The sequence below is a fragment of the Lynx canadensis genome, chromosome E1 (assembly GCF_007474595.2).
Source record: "Lynx canadensis isolate LIC74 chromosome E1, mLynCan4.pri.v2, whole genome shotgun sequence".
Classification (NCBI taxonomy): Eukaryota; Metazoa; Chordata; class Mammalia; order Carnivora; family Felidae; genus Lynx; species Lynx canadensis.
In genome coordinates this window covers 12,219,334-12,240,256 of record NC_044316.2, presented here as the reverse complement: position 1 = coordinate 12,240,256, position 20,923 = coordinate 12,219,334, and the positions used below count along the sequence as shown (strand labels likewise).

Below are 20,923 nucleotides of genomic sequence, written 5' to 3'. Positions count from 1 at the left end.
CAGGCCGTGGTGGTGACAGCAGCTGTGTGACAGTAGCACCCCTGAGGGTGTGGCTCTCAATTCCTGCTCGAGCGAGCAGGAATCACGGTTCTGGGAAACACTGTTTCTCCTTTTGCTCCTCTGGTCTTAGGGGCCACAGCCGCTCCCTCCAGTTACTGATCTGTGGGTGTCCTCATTGTTCCCTGGCTCCTCCTGCCCTCCCAACACCTCTGTAAACAATGCCCCGTATTACATTCCTTCTGCCTGAAATACCTAGGGTGGCTTTCCCCACCCCCTCACTAGACACTAACACATAGGTAAAATTACGCCCATTTTACAGATGAGAACACTGCAATTCAGAGAGAGGAAGTGACTTAACCAAAGGCAAACCCAGCACCTCTCCTCCCTCACCATGCTCCAGGTATCCTCATCTCATTTCTGGAACACATCAAGCTTGCTCACACTCCAGAGCCTTCACACCTCTTCTCTTGTGCAGAACATTCTGTCGCTAGGTCTACATGTGCACACTGTTTCTCTCCATTCAGGTCCTGTGCAAACGTTACCTCTTGAGAGAGAGCTCCTGTAGCCACCCACAATCCCCAAGCCACTCTACATCACCCTGCTTGATTTCTTCTTAGAAATTCTCTGAAAATATTTACTCACACTGGAAAGCCCATGAGACCAGGAACAGTGCTTACCTTACTAAATGCTGTGTCTGGTGCCTGAGAGTACCTGGCACTGAATGTGCACTCAATACTTGTTGGCTCTAAGAATGAATGAGTGAAAAGGGTGCACGAGAAGTGCCATTTGTTTTGAGCACCAGCGAGGCCCCACCTTTCCCACCGGCTGGTTGTCTGTTAGCAGTTCAGGGGTCTCTTCAGGAGGCTCCACTGCGCGGGAGGCCACAGGAATTTCAATTCCCACCATTCAGGATGTACCCTCAGTAACCGGGTGCTCAGTTACTACGAGCTGAGTGAACCAGCCTCCCTATGAACCTTCCCGAAGATGTCTGTGCACTGTCAGTGATCAAGAGGCAACATTCTGGGGATGAGGGCAGGATCTCAGCTCAAGTCAGCAGATTGGAAGCAGATGGCCTGCTAGAAGTTAAGCGCAAGAGCCAGGGAGATGGGAAGATCACGCTAGGTCCACAGCTATTGGAGCACTTAACATTTCCTCTGTGCTTTAGACACTGGCCTGGGACCTGTCCTCGTTGACGAAGGTGGCGTTTCCAGAGCTTTTCCTGAGAGGCACCATAGCATGGTGTGATCTCTGCAATCGGACAGCTTGGGTTCAATTCTTGGCACCATTCTTGACCCGGCAGGGTGACCCTGGAAAGTCACTTGGGCGGTTCCCTCATTTGCACAATGAGAATGCTGATAACACTTTCACAAGGCTGTTGTGAAGATGAGAAGAGTTAAATCACTTAACATATGACACTTGGAACACTTAACACTTAGAACAGGGCTGGGCACACATAGCCATCAGCTGTTCTTGTTACCTTATCTAACATTTATCTGGATAAGTTCCATACCCGTATCATCCTATATCATGTCCATAGCAGTTGTGTGAGGAGAGGTACTAATATCACCGCTGCTTGGCCAACAAGGAAGCTGTGAGAAGCAGGTTCTAGAAGCAGCCCCAGATCCAGAATGGGGAGCCATGCTTCAAACCCAGCTGTTCTAGAATCCCCAGAAACCCTCGAGAAGAGCAGATAGTTCTGAGGGACCAGACTCAAGTCTAAAGGATAGTTGGCAGTGGGGCGGGGGGGGGGGGGTACGGACAAAGGATTGTTGGCTGGGAGACAAAGAATTTTAGGGAAAACATGAAACAACTAGGGACCTACGAATGTTCTGAATTCGCGAGCCTGGCAAGTTCCAGGCAAGGAGAGGCAGTTGAACCTGGTCAGTTAGACAACCTCCAAACCACGAAGGGGCTTCCAGATTGTGCTAAGGAGTTTGAATTTCATCGTATAGGTGATGAGGGACTGTGAGAGGATTTCAAGCATTTAAATCTACCGCAGAATGTGAGCTGGAAGGAAATACTGATGAATCCTCAGTGGTAAAAGTGCCTTCTACACCTGCCCACCCCCTGCCCAGGCTTGCTGAGCTCCGCCAGAGTTGGATGCTGGGAGCGCTGTGCTTCTTCCTGTCTCTGAATCTGGACATTTTGACATATTAAGAGGTGCTCAAATATTTATGGAGCCCCCTAATGTGTCTGGCAACGTTGTCTGTGGAAAGCAGGTGAGGGACTGTAAGTTCAAACACTGCAAAGGTTCCCCCCAAATAGCCCAAAGGTTCACGGGAGCCGCATCTAGGAATCCGTGGTTTCCATTTAGTCTCTCCTGACTTTACAGCAGCGTCCAGGCAGGGAAATGCCAGGTCCTGTGCAGGGATCCCGTCGGGGGCGGCGGGGGTGTTGCCCCCCATACACCTTCAAAGACACGGAAATATGCGATTGTGCTCACGTCCCCGCACCAAGACACGAGTGGGAGGCGTGGTGGAGACCAAAGGGCCTAAGTTGGCCCACCTAAAATCGGCTTTTCTCTCTACGGGACCATGTTTCTTTCATAGCAATGATCGCGTGTTGTAGTTCTTCCTCTTCTCTGCTTTGAGATTCTCAATTCCAACAGTCTGCAAGCAGGGACTTTCGTGGCAGCAAGGACCGCGTCTGTCCTGTCCCCAGAGCATCCCGGGAGTCCAGAGCATTTAGGGGAATGGAGCGGGAGTAGCGAGGGCCTCCGAGAAGGGCCGGTGGCGCCTCGGGCCCCTCGGTGACCTTAGTGGACAGAGGCGGCTGTGAAGGGCAGATCGGGCCGCCTTCGCGGAGGGCGAGACCGAGGCGCCGGCTGGACGCGCCGGCTGCGGGGCGGGCGCGAGGGCGGCGAGCGCGGGTAGGACCGGCAAGCGACAGGCGGGCCTCACAGAAAGCGCGGCGCCGCTCGGCGACTGCAGCGGGCAGCGCCGGGACGCCTCCCGCGTGGCGCTCTGGGAGTTGTAGGCACTTTCCTTTCCACTCTCCTTCTGCGCTTTGCTCTTGAAGCCCAAGGCCGTACTAACGGGTGGGCGCCTGTAACTCCTAGCCTGTGAACTTTGGGAATTTTAATTTCTAAAAAGGTGTCCTGAATAGAACTCCTCCCAGAGTGCCTCCTTCTACTGGAAGGTTTGAGGACTACATTTCCCAGGCGACGTCAAGGAGGCGGTGCTTCCGGCGCGCGCGATGCATCGTGGACATTGTAGTCCCGTGGGGGCTCGATTTTCACCTCCCGGGCAGTCCGGGGATGTGGCCCGGACTACATTTCCCTTCAGTCCGCCCGCTATCCCGAGGCCGTCTTGGCGCGAGACATTTGCGAGCAGAGTGTCTCCAAGATGGCCGCTTGGGGAAGGAGGCGTCTTGGCCCGGGCAGCAGTGGCGGCAGCGCCCGAGAGAGGTGAGATCCGGGGGCCTGTTGCTCTCCCAGGACGAGTGGCTTAGGAGCCGGGGAGCCAGTAAAGCCTCCTGGAGCCGCACCGCTGTCCCTGCCTTCGTACCCGGGCTCCCCCTTCTCGCCCACTCGCCCTCCTCGTACCCCTGCGGGGCACGCGGGGTTCCTGCTCGGGCCGACCCAGGATCTGGGTGGGAGCCGGCGCCCCCTCTAGCTGGGCTGAGGCGGTCTCCATGGAGGGTTCAGGGGAGGTGACGATGGCGGGGCCGGGCGAAGTGGGCCGCGGCCGTACGGGGTCGGGCCGGGGATCGAGGCCGGGCCACGCGGGAAGGATCCGGAGCCCCGCGCAGGCCCGAGGGACCCGCCTAGCATCCCGCGGCCGAGCGGCGACCGAAGCTCCCGTCCCACCTGGCCACGAGCGTGGTCATACTGGCCGCGACCCCTGACGTGGCGAGGAATAGCTCGGGGAAGGGAGAAGGAAGGGGAAACCTTCACTAAGTGGGCCAGCTGCGGGCAGGGCAGTGCAGTCTGCACGTTTATCAGGGGAGCCTTAACCTTCCCCAGTTTGTCTCCCGGGCCGAGAACCGGCCGCTTCCTCGAACCCTCGATGTTTGCGACTTTTCGCGGGTTCTCTGCAAGCGCCCCTGCCGTGGAAGTCCTTTGAAGTGACCTTTCCTAATGAATGGTGTGTGGGTACGGAGCTAGGGACTTGTGTCTTCCAAGATGGATCTCGATTTGTAGAACTGACTTCTAGAAGATGAGATTGGAATAGTTTTCGTGTTTCGTGTTGAATTTACAGTTTTTGCTTCAGGAAAGCAGTGTCACCTAGTAGAAGCCACTAGAAGCTAGCTGTTCAGCTACCAGAAATTTGGGAAAGGATGTGTATTGGTGGGATCACCTGGATTCGACTGCTCAGTCCATTTTGTTATGGCTTGGTTGGTATAGCAGAGGTCAGCAGGAAAGTTTTGTGTTTGCTTTTTTTTTTTGTCTTTTTGGAGAGGCTTATTAAACAGAAAAGTTATCTTTCTCTCTCTCCCCTCACCCCCCCTCTTTCTCTCAACTACCCTCCTTTTCCTTTTCTTTGATTCTATCACGTTCATTGCTGTTTAGTGCAGATGGCTTTCTCAGCTCAGAAGATTCCTTTTTGATAGTTGTGATAAACCAGCTTGCATTTTATTCTTAAGCTCAGAGTTATCCAACGTTATCAGTTCTGCATTTCCTCTTCGTTGGAAAAGCAGTGAATGGCAAGCAGATATTTTTGTTTTTCCAACTCTCATCTGGTATTTCTTAGATCAGACCATAGGAAGAAGTTAAAGGTTTCCAGATGGTCTTTAAACCTGGCAAACGTCTTCAAGGTCTTCAATCTGAACATTAATCCTTTAGTAATAGGAAGTAACCTGTTTAGAAAACTCAAGAGTATCTGAAAGGCATTTCTCCTTACTGGACAAAAACAATTGAAAGGGCCAAATGGGGATGCCCCAGACATCATCCAAGGGCCGTGCCAGTACAAGTTAAGCTTTTATTGATCTAAGAAATCAGATACTGGGGATTTTTTTCTCCTTGGTTGGAGACCAGCATTAATTCAAAACTGAGTTTGCAAACCAGCAGCCCAGAGGCTGAATCCAGCCCTTGACTGTTGACCATCAGTTTTAAAAAAGAATTTAAGTTAGTTGCCAGTACTTAGAAGTTGAAAGATTTCACATAAAACTCTCCTCGAAAAGCTGAGTGGTGGCCGACGTTTTTGGCCAAGGCAAGTACTCTCAAGTTCATTACTCACCTGACAGCTCAACTCACTGCAGTTACCTGCCTAGTCTCCTTAGGTGTTCAGATTGCAACCTTTGGCCTGGAACTACTCACTCATGCAGATGCTGTATGTGAGCCAGGGCTGGGGTGTCAGGTTTTGTGATTCGGGTGGTACCATCTCTCTTTCTTCCAGATAACGTGGTGTGGCTGCGGGGAGCCCCTCTGTTTGCCTTTGCTGCGAGGCCCTACCAGGGCTCTGTTGGAGGGGACATTTGCCGGAGCCCGGTTTCCCAAAGATCCTCCCACGCTGAGCAGGGGATGGAAACATAACCCGCTGCTGGGCCAGCTAGCTAACTTCTGGGCACACCTCCATCCCTGCTCAGTGGGCGGAAAGAGTGTTCGGGTGGGGCAGGCTGGATTAATTGATTGCCCAGCACCGCAGATTAAGAGGCCCAAGCATATTATTGGCTCCAGCGTCGGAAATAGGCTGTTTATGGCCCTCTTAAATGAGTTTGTTCCATGTCACATTCATGCTGACTCAGATCTCAGCTTCACATTGTAAGACCACTTTCTAGAATTGCTTGACACACCTAGTTGGAGTCTGCTTTATGCTGAAACTGAAGGACACGTTGCCTGGTTTGGGGCAGGGGCTGGAGCAGAGCAACACTTTGGGCAAACTTTCCAGATTCGCCAGGGCCTGCAAACTCCAAAGCACGGCTTGTATTTAAAGGCCCTGCCTAGTGCCAGACTGTCCACAAGACAGCGTTAATGACGGTCCACTTTAGAATACCCAATGTGTGAATTCTTTACCTGGTTCTTGACTCTAGAGCTGTGTTCATTCAGTAGCCACTAGTCACATGTGGCAATTAAATTTAAAGTAATTAAAAACAGGAGCTCCTGGCTGGCTCAGTCGGTAAAGCATGCAACTCTTGATCTCGGGGCTGTGAGTTCAAGCCCCACGTCAGGTGTAGAGATTCCTTAAAAAAAATAAAAGTAAAAAGTGATTAAAAATTCGGCTCCTCAGTCACACTAGTCACATTTCATGTGCTCCGTAGCCACATGTGGCTTGGGGCTACCACACTGGACAGCACAGATAGAGAACACATCCATCACTGCAGAAAGTTTTGTTGATACAACAATACTGGTCTAGACTAAAATAGGAGAGGGGTAAGAAATAGCAAAATGATAGCTGCTGGCATGTTGATTTTTCTCTCCACTCCATTAAATCCAGGGAATCAACAGTGTTTGTAATGAAGAACATCACACTCTGAGCTGTAACCTGAATTCTTGTCCAAAATTCAGCACCCTGGCAGCGAGCACACGACACAGATTGCCACTTGTCCCGTCGGCGTCTTTGAGACACGCTTGCCCATCTAGGAAGGCACAGTGCAGGCATCTGTGTGTTCTGCCACTCGGGTGCCAACGCGGACCAGCTCACAGACGGTCCCTCCTGTCCCACTCGGGCTGCTTCTCTTCACTCCCTCAGGGCCTCTGAGCATCCCTGAGTTCTCCGTGATTGTTGGAATGGGAGTATAGCCACGTGCTGTCAGTTCCTGTTTTTCTCATCATGTGAAGATGTCCTTGATCTGATTCTGACCATGGTACGAGGCAGCGGCGCTGTCCGAAGACCTGGGGTGTTCAGAGGGCCGTGCAAACTGGACTAAATGCTCAGGTTGTAGTGTGAGATCACCTTTCGCGGCCTTCCTCTCCCCTGGCTTGTGCAGCCGTCGGCGTGTTTAGGCGGCCCGTGCCACGGGACTGCTCCCCCATCTTTGCGCACCACACCTTATTCCCCAGGACTTGGGCCTCCTTTCTGCCGCTTTGTTTCATATGTGAATTGGACAGACGTGCTCCCGGATGGCTGGTGGAGGGCGCAGTTCCCAGGCCAGCCGAACAGATGGGCCACAAGCCACGTGGGCAGGTGGCTCACATTCCGGGAGTGACATTCTCCTCATTCTGGTCTGATCCTTTCCTTTTAGAGCTGAGGCACCTTAGGGGTCTGGGGTATTTTATTTCTCTTGGAAAACTGCCGTTCTGGCTCTAGCGTGTGGTAAAAATGTTTCTCTCCTCCTGGTCTGGATGAGCCGCGCGGGTACGGCATCCGCCCCCAAGTCTCTGGGTGTGCGGCCCTTGACGGTTGCGGGTCCTCCTCAGCTGGCTGCCAGAAGGTGGAGCCCGGCACGGCTGGGCCACACGTTCTGCTCGCAGAAATTGGATGTTGCGTGTTAAGATCACCCGCTGGGGTTCATCCTGTTAGGCACGACTTTCCATTTTCCTTGATTTACGTGAGCAGTCTGGATTCCGGCAGCGCTGACTTGTGCCTCAGTGGTTCAGTCCCATAGGCCGCGTTCCAGCGCGGGCCCGACTTTCTGAAGAACGGAGGGGCAGCCTTGTACCCAGGGACGGGAGGAGGCGGCTGAAGCCAGGCCTGAGTTTAGCTTCTGTGTCCTGGGCCTCAGTGAGCGGGGGCCGCGGGAGGAGGCGGGAGGTACTCCATAGAGCCGGCACAGGGGAACCTCCCGGCTGCCACTGTGCTTGGTCCCCGGTGCCAGCAGCCACTGGACGGGCCACAGAGTTCTTGGGAAAGCCAGTAATCAGTAGCCATAAGAGTTCTCTAGCTCAGGGCTGTGCAGTAGGATTTTCTGCCACGACAGAAGCGCTGCCGATCTGTTCTGTCCGTGAGGGTAGCCGTTAGCCACGTGTGCGTGAGCATTGGAAGTGTGGCTCCCGCGTCTGAGCAACTGGATTTTTTATTTTACGGTTTTCTTTTTAAGATTATTTATGTATTTATTTTGAGGGAGAGAGAGCACGCGCACGAGTGGGGGAGGGACAGAGAGAATCCCAAGCAGGCTCAGCAGCGCAGAGCCCGACGCGGGGCTCGAGCCCACGAGCCGTGAGATCGTGACCTGAGCCAAAGCCGAGCCGGCGCTCAACTGACCGAGCTACCCGGGCGCCTCTTTATTTTAGTTTTAAATAATTTAAATGTAAACAGCCGCCTGGGCCTCACGTGGGGGCGGTGCTTTGCGGCCGTCACTTTGGCGTGCACACCTGACCCCTGCTCCACCTTCACCGTGGCCCTGGGGGAGAGGTAAGGCCTCTGCCCTAGTTGACGCGGGGCGGCCCTGCTCGAAACGGCCAGGTGTCTTGCCCTTGGATACAAAGCCAGTGAGTAACCGAGAGGGAACTTGAATCCAGGTCTCTTGACTCCCACCCTTGGTGCGCTGTGTTCTTCCCACGGCAGAGAGCTGCTCGGTTTCCAGAGTTCAGAGGAGGAAAGTGTGGTCTCGCGGGTGGCTTCCTTTGAAACAGATGATAATGTCAGGTGCCTGTGGAAGTTCCTCGGCCCGTTTGGAACCGTCCTCAATATTTGGGGCTGCCTGCCTGTGTCTTTCTGTACTAATTGCCCCCATTCTTTTTGTTTGTTTTTTTTTTAATTTTCCAACTTTTTTTTTTTAAGTTTTTGTATTTGTTTTGAGATAGAGTGTGAGCGGGGGAGGGGCAGAGAGCGGGCGAGAGAAAGCCCCAAGCAGGCTCCACGCTGTCAGCGCAGAGCCCGACGCAGGGCTCGACCCCACGAACCCTGAGGTCGTGACCTGAGCCAAAACCAGGAGTCGGATGCTTAGCTGCTGAGCCACCTGGGCGCCCCCTTGTTGGGCTTTCAATCCACAACGTACAGTCCTCCTACCTCTCTGAGGGAGCAGTTGCTCCTTTTGGTTAGCCAAAAGTGCGTTCTCCTCGATCTGGGAGCTAGAGGGACAGTCCGGCACCTCACAGAGCATAGGTGACCACGTGCTTATTGGGCGGAGAGCAACCTGACATATGAACCTAGTTTCATGTAATTTTCTCCTGTCAGTTATTTCAAATGAGTTTCCACTGTCTTTTTTTTTTTTAAGTTTATTTATTTTGAGAGAAAGAGCGTAAATAAGTGGGGGAGGGGCAGAGAGAGGGGGAGGGAGAGTCCCAAGCAGGCTCCGCACCGGCAGCATGGAGCCCGACGTGGGGCCCGAACCCATGGACGGTGAGATCATGACCTGAGATGGAAGTCAGACGCTTAACCGACTGAAGCACCCGGGCGCCCCGCCCTGCCGATGCGTTTCGGTGACCCGTCACATTCAGGCCCAGTGCAGGGGATACCGTGACGAAAACACACTCTGCCTTCACGGAGCTCAGGATTGACATCCTTTGTATGTCACGTGGGAGGGAGCGCATGCCTGGGCCCTGCCTGTGAGCCCCAGGCCCGCTCCGGGACGTAGGCCTGAAGCAGGCGCTTCCGCCACAGTTCGATTAGGTTCTTCTGGTTCTGCCACGACCAGAAGGTGATGGGGGCTTGCGTGAGCGAACAGGGAAGTGGAATTTTCCTCCTCCTCCCTGGCAGGACCGCACGGGTGTGACCCCGGCAGGACACCGCAGCCACGAGATGCCGCCTGTGCCCAGGCTCGCGGTGGCGGGGTGCTTCCCTGGTAGCGTGGGCTTCTCCGCGGGCACAGAGACGCTGCTGGAGCCGGAACTGGGCTCCCTCTGGCTGCCGAGGGCCCGTGGCTGTCTGCCCTCGTCACCCCAAGGGATATGGGCTGTTGAATAAGATTTTTCTTTTTAAGAAAATGCGTACAGTTAATTTTCCCACTGCTATAAGAGAAACCCATGATTCTCTGTTTTCTTTTTTGAAGAATACAGATAACGTATGAAGGAAAATAAAATCTCAGTCACCTGTTGGGCCACCATCCAGGGAAAACCATTGTTGACCGTTTTTCACGTATAGCATCTTTGATACTTCCCTCCAGATGTTTTGTCTTGGATTTTTAAAAATTGTATATTAAACAGACCCAAAGTATGTTTCTAACATGTGGAAAGTCATAAACTTGCTACCATACGTCTGGCCTTTGAGAACCTTATGCTAAATGAAAGAAGCCAGTTACAAAAGACCACAAACATAATTGCATTTATAGGAAACGTGCAGAATAGGTGAGTCCATCGAGTCAGGAAGGGGATGGGTGCTTGCCAGGGGCTGGGGAGGGGTGGGGTTTCTCTTTGGGGTGATGGAAATATTCTAGTATCGATTGTGCTGTTTGTTACACAACTTGGTGCACGTGCTGAGCCACCGAATTGTACACTCCAAATGGGTGAGTTGTGTGGCCCATGACTTCTGTCTCAATAACGCTGTCATTAAAAAGTACAAATCAAAAGCACAGTGAGATACAACAACAGGCACCTGGGTGGCTCCGTCGGTTGAGTGTCCGACTTCGGCTCGGGTCGTGATCTCGTGGTTCGTGAGTTCGAGCCCCGCATCAGGCTCACTGCCGTCAGCGTGTCAGCACAGAGCCGCTTCAGATCCTCTGTCCACCGTCCACCCCACCCCCCGCCCTTTCCCTGTTTACGTGCTCTCTCAAAAGATAAATAAAACATTTTTTAAAAAACAAAATAATAACTTCTGGTGAGGGTGTGGAGCAGTTGGAACCCTCATGCTCTTTTGGTGGGAATATAAAATGACGCAGCCGTGGGGCACGCGGGTGACTCAGTTGGTTAAGTGACTGACCCTTGATTTTGGCTCAGGTCATGATCTCGTGGCTTCACGAGTTAAAGCTCCGCATCGGACTCTGCACTGACAGTGAGGAGCCTGCTTGGGATTCTCTCTCTCCCCCTCCCCCCATTCGTGCTCGTGTTCTCTCTCCCTCAAAGTAAATAAATTTTAAAAACTAAAATGATGCACCCACTGTGGAAGACGGTGTGGTGGTTCCTCAGAAAGTGAAAAGAATTAGGGGCGCCTGGGTGGCTTAGTTAAGTGTCTGATTCTTGATTTCGGCTCAGGTCATGATCTCAGAGTCACGAGACTGAGTCCCGAGTCAGGCTCTGCACCAAGCTTGGAGTCTATATCCTTAAGATTCTCTCTGCCTGCCCTTCCCCTGCTCACACACCTGCACGCGGATCCCTCTCTCTAAAAAAATCTAAAAAATGAAAAGAATGACCACATGATCCGACAGTCCTTCTAGATACGTATCCAGAAGGATTAAAAGCGGAGAGTTGAGCAGGTAGGTTTATACCACGTTCGCCACCTTCCTAATAGCTAGAAGGTGGAAGCGGCCCAGACACGATGGATGGATGATGGATAGACAAGTGCGGTGTATACATATGATGGAACATTGTTTATTCGTCCTTAAAAAGAAAGGAAGTTCTGACTCATGCTGCATAACCTGAATGAACCGTAAGAACATTACGTTAAGTAAGCCAGCCACAAAAGGACAAATACTATATGATTTCACTTGCATGTGGTCCCTAAGGTTATCAGATTCACAGAGACGCAGAGTAGAAGGTGGGGAGTGGGGGCTGGGAGCTGTCGTTTAATGGGGACAGAGTTTTAGTTTCGCAAGATGAAACCATCCTGGAGATTGGTTGCCCAGCAATGTGACCTAACGCTACTGAGCTGCACACTTACAAATGGTTAGGACAGGAAATTTCATCTGTATTTCCCCGTGATTTGAAGATAGTTAAACCTGCATGCTCGCCGCTCAGCCTAAGAAGTAGAAAACTAGCATTACCCTGGTGCACATGTCCCTTCTTGCAGGCAGAGGCCACCTCGCTCCTGAATTGTCCTTTCCTTGTTTTTCTTCCTAGTTGCCACACACGAAAACGTTCCTAAATGCCGTATCCTTGCGTTCTGTGTGCTTCTGAATGTGTCTGTCCGTCTGCGTGTGTTCTGAACCTGCTTTCTCCTTCGCTTTGCGTGGGAGGGTTTCAGCTGTACCTCCGGTTTCCCTCTCGTGGAGGAACAGCTCAATTTATCGATCCCTTCCCATCAGTTCTGATCTTCTCGGACAGTGCCACTCAGAACTTTTTTGCGCAGCTCTGACTTTTGGGGAGGTATCTGCAGACTTTGGGGATCCCATGTTTGAGACTACTTCTGTAATTTCAGATCCCTCTGAGAGAAGCTTCCCAGTGGTGCAGGGGACCCCAGGGCCACATGCCGGGCAGGCTGCCAGCTGTGCAGAGAAGGTGCCCGCACCCAGGGAATGGAGTTTGTCAGGTTGCTTCTTCATTACGGCCACCTTCTCACCACAAAGCCAGTGTTTCCAAGGGATCCCTCTGATGCGAGCACAGATTCAGAGGAGGAGAGCGGAGGGTCTCGGGCCCACTGTGGTTAAAGGCAGAGGGAGGGAGGCGGATCCAAGAGCCCCGGTCACAAGTGCCCGTGACCCTGAGGCCACATCTGTAGCAGCCACCCCAGCTCAGATGGGTTGATGTTCTGCTCCACAGGCTGGTTAAGGGCTCAACGGTGCACATCGATCTCAGCACTGGCAGAGGGTGTGCAAGGGCGTAACCCTTACCTCGTGGTAAGTACCACGGAACGTGCTGAATTCGAAAGGTTCAGAAGCCATTTGGTAAACGGGACTCTCCTTTCTGGAGCCACTCCATGGCCCTCCCCAAGTGATAGAATTCTCAGGTCTTTGTACTTCCAGAAATGCATGTAAAAGCAAGCATGTCCACTAAAGTTAGCATACTCTAATCACTGTTCTGGATTTGGCCTTTTTCACTGATCTCGTAGATACTTTTCCGTCACTGCTCTTTCCCTCTCATACTCTTCTTTTTTTTTTTTTTTTTACATGAACTCTTTATTAGGACTCTTACTGGTCATTACACACCTGCCATGGAAAGCACAAATGAAGTCCCTTAAGCCCCAGAGACTCCCAGTTAGCTTTTTTTTTTTTTTTTCCCATATGCACTCGTATACCAGGGTTCAAGTTGGGGGTTGGCTGGTAATGCTCTGAAATCGTTTAGGGCAACCTTCTAACTAGGCTCCTTCTTTAGTTGGTTACATTTGACCCGGAAACAAGCAAGCCACACGTGGGTGGGCCCTGGGGTACCTGGGTGGTGATGGACATGCCTCTCTCCTGGGAGTAGTCAGCCACCAGGTTTCTGAAGTAACTGCCCATGGCAGCCATGTGAACTGAACCCTGTGGTCCAGGCAGCTTTTAACACCTATGTGTGCAGGCACATAGGGCACCCCAGCTGCCACAGCCAGGTGGAAGTTGAGTACTTGATGGGGTGGCCTCTAACAGATGGGGGCCCCAACGTGTGTGTGTGTGTGTGTGTGTGTGTGTGTGTGTTTCGAACCTTGCTATCTCCTTGTGTATCTTGGAAATCTCCTTCTCCAGACTTCAGATTATATCCTTTGGCAATGAAACAAGAACAAGAATCCCTTTCCTGAATTTGGGCCGAGTAGTTTGGCTTTGAGAGGATTCGAGAGGGTCAGGGCAGTGGTGTGGCAGTGCCTGCCTGCTGGACTGGCTGCAGAGGCTGCCTTGTTTGAAGGCCCCTGGGATGTTACTTCAGTGTGGCTTACGCTCTTTTGTTTTTGCACCGTGGGCGACTGGTGATGGGTAGGAGTGGGGTGGCCGGCCCACAGAAAGCCGCGGCGGCTTTAGGAAGCTGGCATGCTCTGGATGTGTATATTGGGGGAGCAAACCCGTGTCCACTCCTCTGACCTGTGGTGTTTGTGACTTGCCGGCAGCACGAAGGCAGAGGGTGGACGGCCGGCCATGTCCCCTCACTGTCCGTTCCTGTGCCGTCGGGCCTGACGCAGGCACGCGTGACAGCAGCGGTGAGACAGGAACCCGGAGGGTACAGGGTCAGGCTCGAAGGGACCCGTAGACACACCTACTCATCTGTGTCAACAAAGGGCAGGAGAGTACCGTGCCCACCACGCCTGCCCCTGCGACGGGCTGGGAAAAGGCAGGCGGTGTGGATAGGGATGCCGGCGGGGCTTGCAGAAGCTGGGGGAGGGCGAGGTGGGATGTCCCTGCTGACGGGTCTCCAGAATGGAGCAGTCTGTTCTAGGTCGGTGGGGTTTCAACAGGCATTTCTTATTGGGCCTCACGGTACTCTTTTCCACCATGTTCAGGATGGCTACAATCTGCTGGGCAGAGAGGGCACCGTACTGAGGTCGAGTTGGGTTTGGTCAGGAATATTCTATAATCCCAGTCTTGACACCCACGTTCGGCTTTGAACATTCTAGAGGAACCTTGTGGCCAGAAAGGCATCCTTGGCCTCGCTCTGATAGTCAGCAGGACACACGGCCTTGGAAGTGTCTCCTCTCCACCACCTGAACGCGCGGCCGGGGAGCAAGCCCTCTCCCTGCCCCTGCACACGCGCGCGCAGTCAGACCCTTACCAGTGACTTACCCGACCAGCGTGAAACCCTGCCTCTCAGGTTGGCGTGTTTGCTAACTGGCTTCTAAAGTGCTGAGTCCTGCCTGGGAGGAAGGACTGAAACAGCCCCATCTCCTCTCTCTGAACGAAAACCAAGTGGAGGCCTTGAAAGGGCAAACCCCACTCTTCCTGTTTTCTCAACTTCCGGTGGACTCTTGTGGAAACAGCTCATTGACCCATCGTGTAGACGCAGCCCTGACTACTGGTGAGCTGCTTTGGCAACGTCCCATGTTTAGGAGGCTTCTTGTCCGACCCCCAGGGAACGACTTCTCCCCAGTGCACGCCAGTTAATTAGGGCCTGTGATTTAATTAGGAGGCTTCCTTGAGCCCAGCTTAATTACAGTTACCTTTTCAGGATAAAGACTTCCCTCTGCCCGAGTCCCAGCCCGTGCCTTTTGCTACAGTGCTTCCCACCGGATAGGAGGCCCCTCCTGGAGGATGCCCTTCCCCCTGCCCCTGGGGGCACGGTCAGCCTGTTACCAGTGACTTTTCCTTTCTTGTTTTGTTTTTTTTTTAATGTTTTATTTGTTTTTTGAGAGGGAGAGACAGTATGAGCGGGGGAGGGGCAGAGAGAGACAGAGACACCGAATCTGAAGCAGGCTCCAGGCTCTGAGTTGTCAGCACAGAGCCCGACGCGGGGCTTGAACTCACGGACCGTGAGATCATGACCTGAGCTGAAGTCGGTTGCTCCACCGACTGAGCCACCCAGGCGCCCCTAAGTGACTTTTCCTTTCTGATGTGCCCACAGGAGAGTATTGATCAGGCATTTTCCTAACAGAGTGAAACTGCCTCTTAGGTTTGCTTATTTGTTGGCTGAAAGTAGTTTCTACTGTGCTGAATCCTGCCTGGGGGTAGTAACTGGAAGGAGTGCTCAGGGGTCTGTCGCTGAGGTCTCGGGCTCTGATCGCCCGGCCTTTGTCCTTGAAGTGCGCCCATGACAACCTGATTTTCACCACATCTAACATGTAACTGCTTTCATCTCTGAAGGAGGGCCAGGACCCAGAGCTTCTGGGGGTGACCTTGTTTCACAGCCGCTGAGGCATATGTGAGAGGTGCTCTGCACTGCCTGTGACAGGGGTTAAGTGACTTGATCCAGCCTTGAGCCGTGTCTAGCAGTGCCCTCTCAGAGGCTGGTATAAAGAAGGCTTTTTACCAGATGAACAGAGAACACAAAACTAGGAGAAACAGTATATACTAGACAGCAGTATGGAGATTTGGAAAGATCTGGACAGGCTGAAACAAGCCAAATGGAAATGACAAGGCGCGTACAGGTCTATATTTAGGTTTGCCCATCAGGGGGTGTGGAAAGACTCTGCTTTGGATGCAAAGTCTGCACTGGAGGGACCTCACATAGGATCCCGAAACTGCCTGCGCTGCCCCGTGGCCCACGGTCACAGCCAGCTATCTGGCCTTGACCCAGAGCTGAGTTGTCTGTAAGCGTCCAGATTTGTCTTCCGCTGGTGAGGGTCAGGCCGCCCGTCCCTAGTCCCAGGGGGACGTCGGATCAGCTCAGCCACTTGAAGTGGGTCTTTGTGAAGTGTTTCTTATACGAACGAGAGGAGGATTTACTGGCAGTAAACACCTACAGAGTCCTGGAGGACCAGGGTCAGAATGGGCCAGAACCTCTGGGGCCCTTTGTGTCATCCGTACACTAAATTTCAGTCACTGCTGTTCCTGGGGCTGCTGGCTTTGGGAGGGCCGTGGGGGCTTTGTGTAGCTTGTCCTCTGTTGACGGCCGGAGGAGTTTTGTGCTCCATCATCCAAGGCGAAGGCGACCCTATCTATCTATCTTTTGTCCCGCAGGGCAGGGCTGACTCCTTCTAAACTTTGCAAAGGGCAGAGTGTTTGGCACTGTTGGTCTCAGGTCTGTTGGTTTCCATCAAAGAAGCCTCCTCCTGCAATCGCCGTGATTAACCAAGAGCACGTGTCACTCTGCCGACCTTGGGCCTCTGTGTTGATAAGAATCCGGGCTGAAACCATTCTTTCTTCCTTGGGGCTCCTTAGGGAACTTGGATCTGTCCACTGCCTCAGGCTATCTCCTGGGCCCAGTACACATCATAGGCTGTCCTCTTCTGGAGAGCTGGGTACCCCTTCTTTCCTGTGTCTTTTCTACATTTCACTAGTAATCATTCTCTCAGAAAAACAATAAAATCTTTCCTATCTTACATATTGGGTTCCAGGGAGGATTAACTCCTAAGTGAGATGTGGTGCCCTCAGGAGCTCAGGCTCTCTGCTGAGCGCCAGGCCCAGACTTGAGTCACGAACCTCTCGCGGCGTCTCAGCGCCGAAGCGTGGTGCGTGTGCCCCTCAGCCTAACTATCTCCTCTCTCCCCCCCCCCCCACCCCACCCCCACTCCAAGGGTGAGCTTGTCGGCCACAGACTGTTACATCGTGCACGAGATCTACAATGGGGAGAACGCCCAAGACCAGTTTGAGTACGAGCTGGAGCAGGCCCTGGAAGCCCAGTACAAGTACATCGTGATCGAGCCCACGCGCATCGGCGACGAGACTGCCCGCTGGATCACCGTGGGCAACTGCCTGCACAAGACCACCGTGCTGGCGGGCACCGCCTGCCTCTTCACCCCGTTGGCGCTGCCCTTAGATTACTCCCACTACATCTCCCTGCCCGCAGGCGTGCTCAGCCTGGCCTGCTGCACCCTTTACGGCATCTCCTGGCAGTTTGACCCTTGCTGCAAGTACCAAGTGGAGTACGACGCCTATAAACTGTCCCGCCTGCCCCTGCACACACTCACTTCGTCCACCCCGGTGGTGCTGGTCCGGAAGGACGACCTGCACAGAAAGAGACTGCACAACACGATAGCACTCGCCGCCCTGGTGTACTGTGTAAAGAAGATTTACGAACTCTATGCCGTATGATTTCAGTAGAACAGGGAGAGAAGCAATCGGCCCGGCCCACGAGAGACCACAGAGTGTTCAGATTTGCCACAGTAACAGGTTTTTGCTCTGTGAGGCGGCGGCGGAGCCTGGGAAGGTGTTTGGTTTAATATCTGTTATTTTAAAAAAATAACACAGGTCACAGGCGTACCAAGGGTTTTTCAACTCCTTACACTAAGATGTGGATTTCCATAACCCGCAGGGGGTCCGAGCGGTGGAAGTCTGGGAAGACCGGGCGGTGCGCGTTGGCGGCACGGCTGCCGAGGGGATGTGAATGCGCTTGCGGGGGGCGGGGGGAGGTCTTTAAGTATATTGTTTAACTGTACCATCCAGAGCCAACCAGAAGCTATTGACCATTAAAATTATGAGAATTTCAACTTCGGGTGTCTTCTCTTTCCATGACTGCCTAGCTGCTGCCCACAGTCTGCTCTGGGTGGTAGCTCGCCCCGGGGCAGCGGTGGGCACCTGGTGTCGCCATCCACAGCAAGGACGGGCCTCGGGACAAGGCAGGCCCAGACCCTTCCCAGAGCGGTTCACCTCTGACGGCGGCCTCGTCGTTCTCAAGGCCAGCACAGCTGAATGCTGCTCGGGCCACGTGGTAGGATCAGGTGACGAGGTCCAGAGGTCACTGGGTTTCCGTTTGGGTCCACGTGGAGAACTGAGGCCTGGGATCCCCTGTCCAGAGCTTTTGATTTTGAAGGACACACAAATGAACATCCGGCACCTGAGCTGTTCCTGAGGCGGACCCTGAGTTCGAGCCCACTGCCCTAGGCTGAGGAAGCACCCTCCCCTCGGCGCCCGTCTCAGTGTTCCCATTCCATAGCAGTCAGGTCCCGTGTCCCCCTCACAGCAAAGGGCAGATTGCACACCATCCTCCATATCCCTGTAAGGTTTCGGATAAATGAAACCGGCCTTTCCACAAAGGCACTGGGTTCCCCGCCTTAACCGCAGCCTTCCTAAGATCTGCTCAGTCCTCCCTGAAGAGCTACATGGTACTTCTTTCTGAAGGGTCCATCTTCAAGAAGCAACCTAGTTTTAAAGGCTCTACCAGGAAGAGCTGATACCAGAGAATAATGAAGGGGTGCATGCGGAGGTGTCCAGAGCTCAAAAGGAGTGACTGGGCTATTTATTACAAGGGAGATTCAGAGCTTTGAAAAGCTTTCAAAATGGACCGTCCATCATCCACAAAGAGTTTGAAAAACTGTAACTCCGAGGAGCCTAGAAGTACTAATCACTCATTCGAATGCCGGGTGGCAAAATGGTGTCGGGTACACAGTGTCGTTCACGGGGCAGTCTGCCGTCTGGAGCAAAAGGATGAATTGGTAGCGAGCCCAGACAAATAGACCTGGTCTCAATTGTGCAGTGCCTGCGGTCCCTTGGGTGTCTGGCTGCTGGCTCCCGAGCCTGCTGGGCCGGAATGGTAGGTGTTTTTGTAATAAACGGCCCAGGTTCGGAAAGGGAGCCCCATGCTCTGCCTGCACATCAGCTTTCCTGGGGCAGGAGGCTAGAAGTGGACAAGTAGCCATCTCGGTGGGTTGAGGGCTGAGCAGAAGCCCTCACCAGGAGAAGAGGCCAAGTGCGAACAAGGTGCCTGAGGCTGCGCTCAACAAACTGATTCTTGTCGGGTGGACTAGCCCGGGTTCTGAGACACCACCTCACTTACAGGTCTCGTGCCAGGGTGAGGGCTCGGCACTGCTGGGGAGCGCGGGGCAGGACTCTCATGTTCCAGGCCTCTACGCGAGCCGCACCCCAAACTGGCTGGGAAGGGGAGCGGCAGGATCACACCTCCTGCAGCTGGAAGGATTCCCTTCTGTGGGCGCCGGCTTCTCTGTTTCCGTCGCCTTCCCACTTCGACATCGCTGACAAGTGGGTTGTGCTCCTCTGTGACGTGCCACGATGCTCTGGAAGAAACAGCAATTTTTAAGTCACTGCCAACTGAGAAACAAAGGCCAAGTCGGCTGGGCCCTTCTCTGCAAAGTCCACACACGAGCCCTGTGCGTGCCATTTCTGTGAATGCATCGTGCAATTAACCTAATTACGTGAGTCTTGTTGGAACTGCCCAGTCTCACCCCAGTTTCAGAGGAGAGCAAAGAGCCTTTGTGAAGGTCAACTCGTCAAGAATGCGGGGGGAGCAGACCCTGGCAAGCACTCACGGACGGTCTCTCTTCGTTAGTCTATCTGCGCCCTCCAAAGTGTTCACATCTGCTTCAGCAGCTGTCAGGCCCCGCTGAAGGGGAGGGAGACTCCTTCCATGGAGCCTGCGAGGAGCCGGGCAGTGCGCCCAGGCAGCTGCGCGCTCACCATTCCATCCAGTCACTCGCGAGCCGTGGCCGCTCAGCAGTGCGCAGATGTGTGGTGCTGCCATCTGGAAACTCACTTGGTTGTACTTTCCATGCTCTGATTTGGGCACGAAACACAGGCGTGCCTGCTTCTGCCCTCGGACCAGTGAAACACCAGGAGACCTGAAGAGCAAAGTGGAAAGTGCCTTTGAACTTCATCTGCAGGCAGAAGCAATCCAGAACTGAGCTTTTCAAGCATACCCAGAATCCCAGGATGCAAGAGAGAGAGGAGAACAAAGCTTTGAGGACAGAAAGGAGAAACTGGAACAGCACCACCACCACCCCAGGCGGCAGATGTTCGTATTCAGACACCGATCCTAAAGCAAGAGTGACATTATCAGGGAAACACAAATCAAAACCACAGTGAGATACCACCTCACACCTGCCAAATGGCCACGATGAACAACTCAGGCGACAACAGATGTTGGTGCAGATAAAGAGGAACCCTTTTGCACTGCTGGTGGGAATGCAAACTGGTGCAGCCACTGTGGAAAACAGTATGGAGGTTCCTCCAAAAACTGAAAATAGAACTACCCTGCGACCCAGCAATTGCACTATTAGGAATTTATCTAAAGGACACAGGAGTGCTGATTCGAAGGGGCACATGCACCCCAATGTTTATAGCAGCACTATTGACAGTAGCCAAAGTACAGAAAGAGCCCAATGTCCACTGCCTGGTGAATGGATAAAGAAGGTGTGGTATATACATTCAATGGAATAAATGTATTCCGATCATGATTTCACTCACATGTGGAATTTAAGATAAAAAACAAACGAACATAAGGGGAGGGAAGAAAAAATAATATAAAAACAGAGAGGGGGACAAACCGTAAGAGACTCTTAAATACAGAGAACAAACTGAGGGTTGCTCTCGGGTGTTGGGTGGGGAGATGGGCTAAATGAGCGATGGGTACTAAGGGCACTTGCTGGGAGGAGGACCAGGTGTTATATGTAAGTGATGAGCCACTAGATTCTATTCCTGAAATCATTAGTACACTATGTATCATTAGTACACTATGTGTTAAGTAACTAGGGTCTACATTTTTAAAACATTTTTAAAAAGAGATGCCAAGTTGGGGTCCTGGTCCCCAGGAAAGGGGCTGCGGCTGCCATTCCGGTGGAGACAGCAAGCCCCGCCTTTACCAGGCAGTGCTGTCTCCAGGGAGCCGCGCCCAACTCCAGAGGCCCCCCAACATGGCTTGACGTGCCACACGGACTTTTGAAGAACCCTGAATCGCTTGCCCTTTTAGTCCTCTGCGTAGTTTCTAAGGCCGGAGAGAGCATGTGCTGCGGTGCGAGCGCGTCTTCAGTACCTCTCTGACCTTGCCAACCTTCTCAAGGGCAGC

The 20,923-nt window shown here is 53.1% G+C and overlaps 1 protein-coding gene and 1 long non-coding RNA gene across 3 annotated transcripts; one reads left to right on the top strand and one right to left on the bottom strand.

The window, feature by feature from the left end:
* Positions 1 to 3,313: 3,313 nt before the first annotated feature.
* TMEM11 (transmembrane protein 11) lies at positions 3,314 to 17,615 on the top strand. Of its 2 annotated transcripts, none has more exons than XM_030296431.1 (2): positions 3,314 to 3,406; positions 16,704 to 17,615. In XM_030296431.1, exons 1-2 carry the CDS (start codon positions 3,345 to 3,347, stop codon positions 17,218 to 17,220), a joined length of 579 nt encoding a protein of 192 aa, XP_030152291.1. In that variant the 5' UTR covers positions 3,314 to 3,344; the 3' UTR covers positions 17,221 to 17,615. The 2 variants fall into 2 exon arrangements, with proteins under 2 accessions (XP_030152291.1, XP_030152292.1); XM_030296432.1 differs by lacking the exon at positions 3,314 to 3,406 and adding an exon at positions 6,743 to 6,815.
* On the bottom strand, positions 17,167 to 20,051 carry LOC115501384. The gene is made up of 2 exons (XR_003964780.1): positions 19,540 to 20,051; positions 17,167 to 19,139 (listed from the first exon to the last, which is right to left on the bottom strand). It is a non-coding gene; the product is annotated as an uncharacterized LOC115501384 (long non-coding RNA).
* Between the last annotated feature and the right edge of the window lie 872 nt (positions 20,052 to 20,923).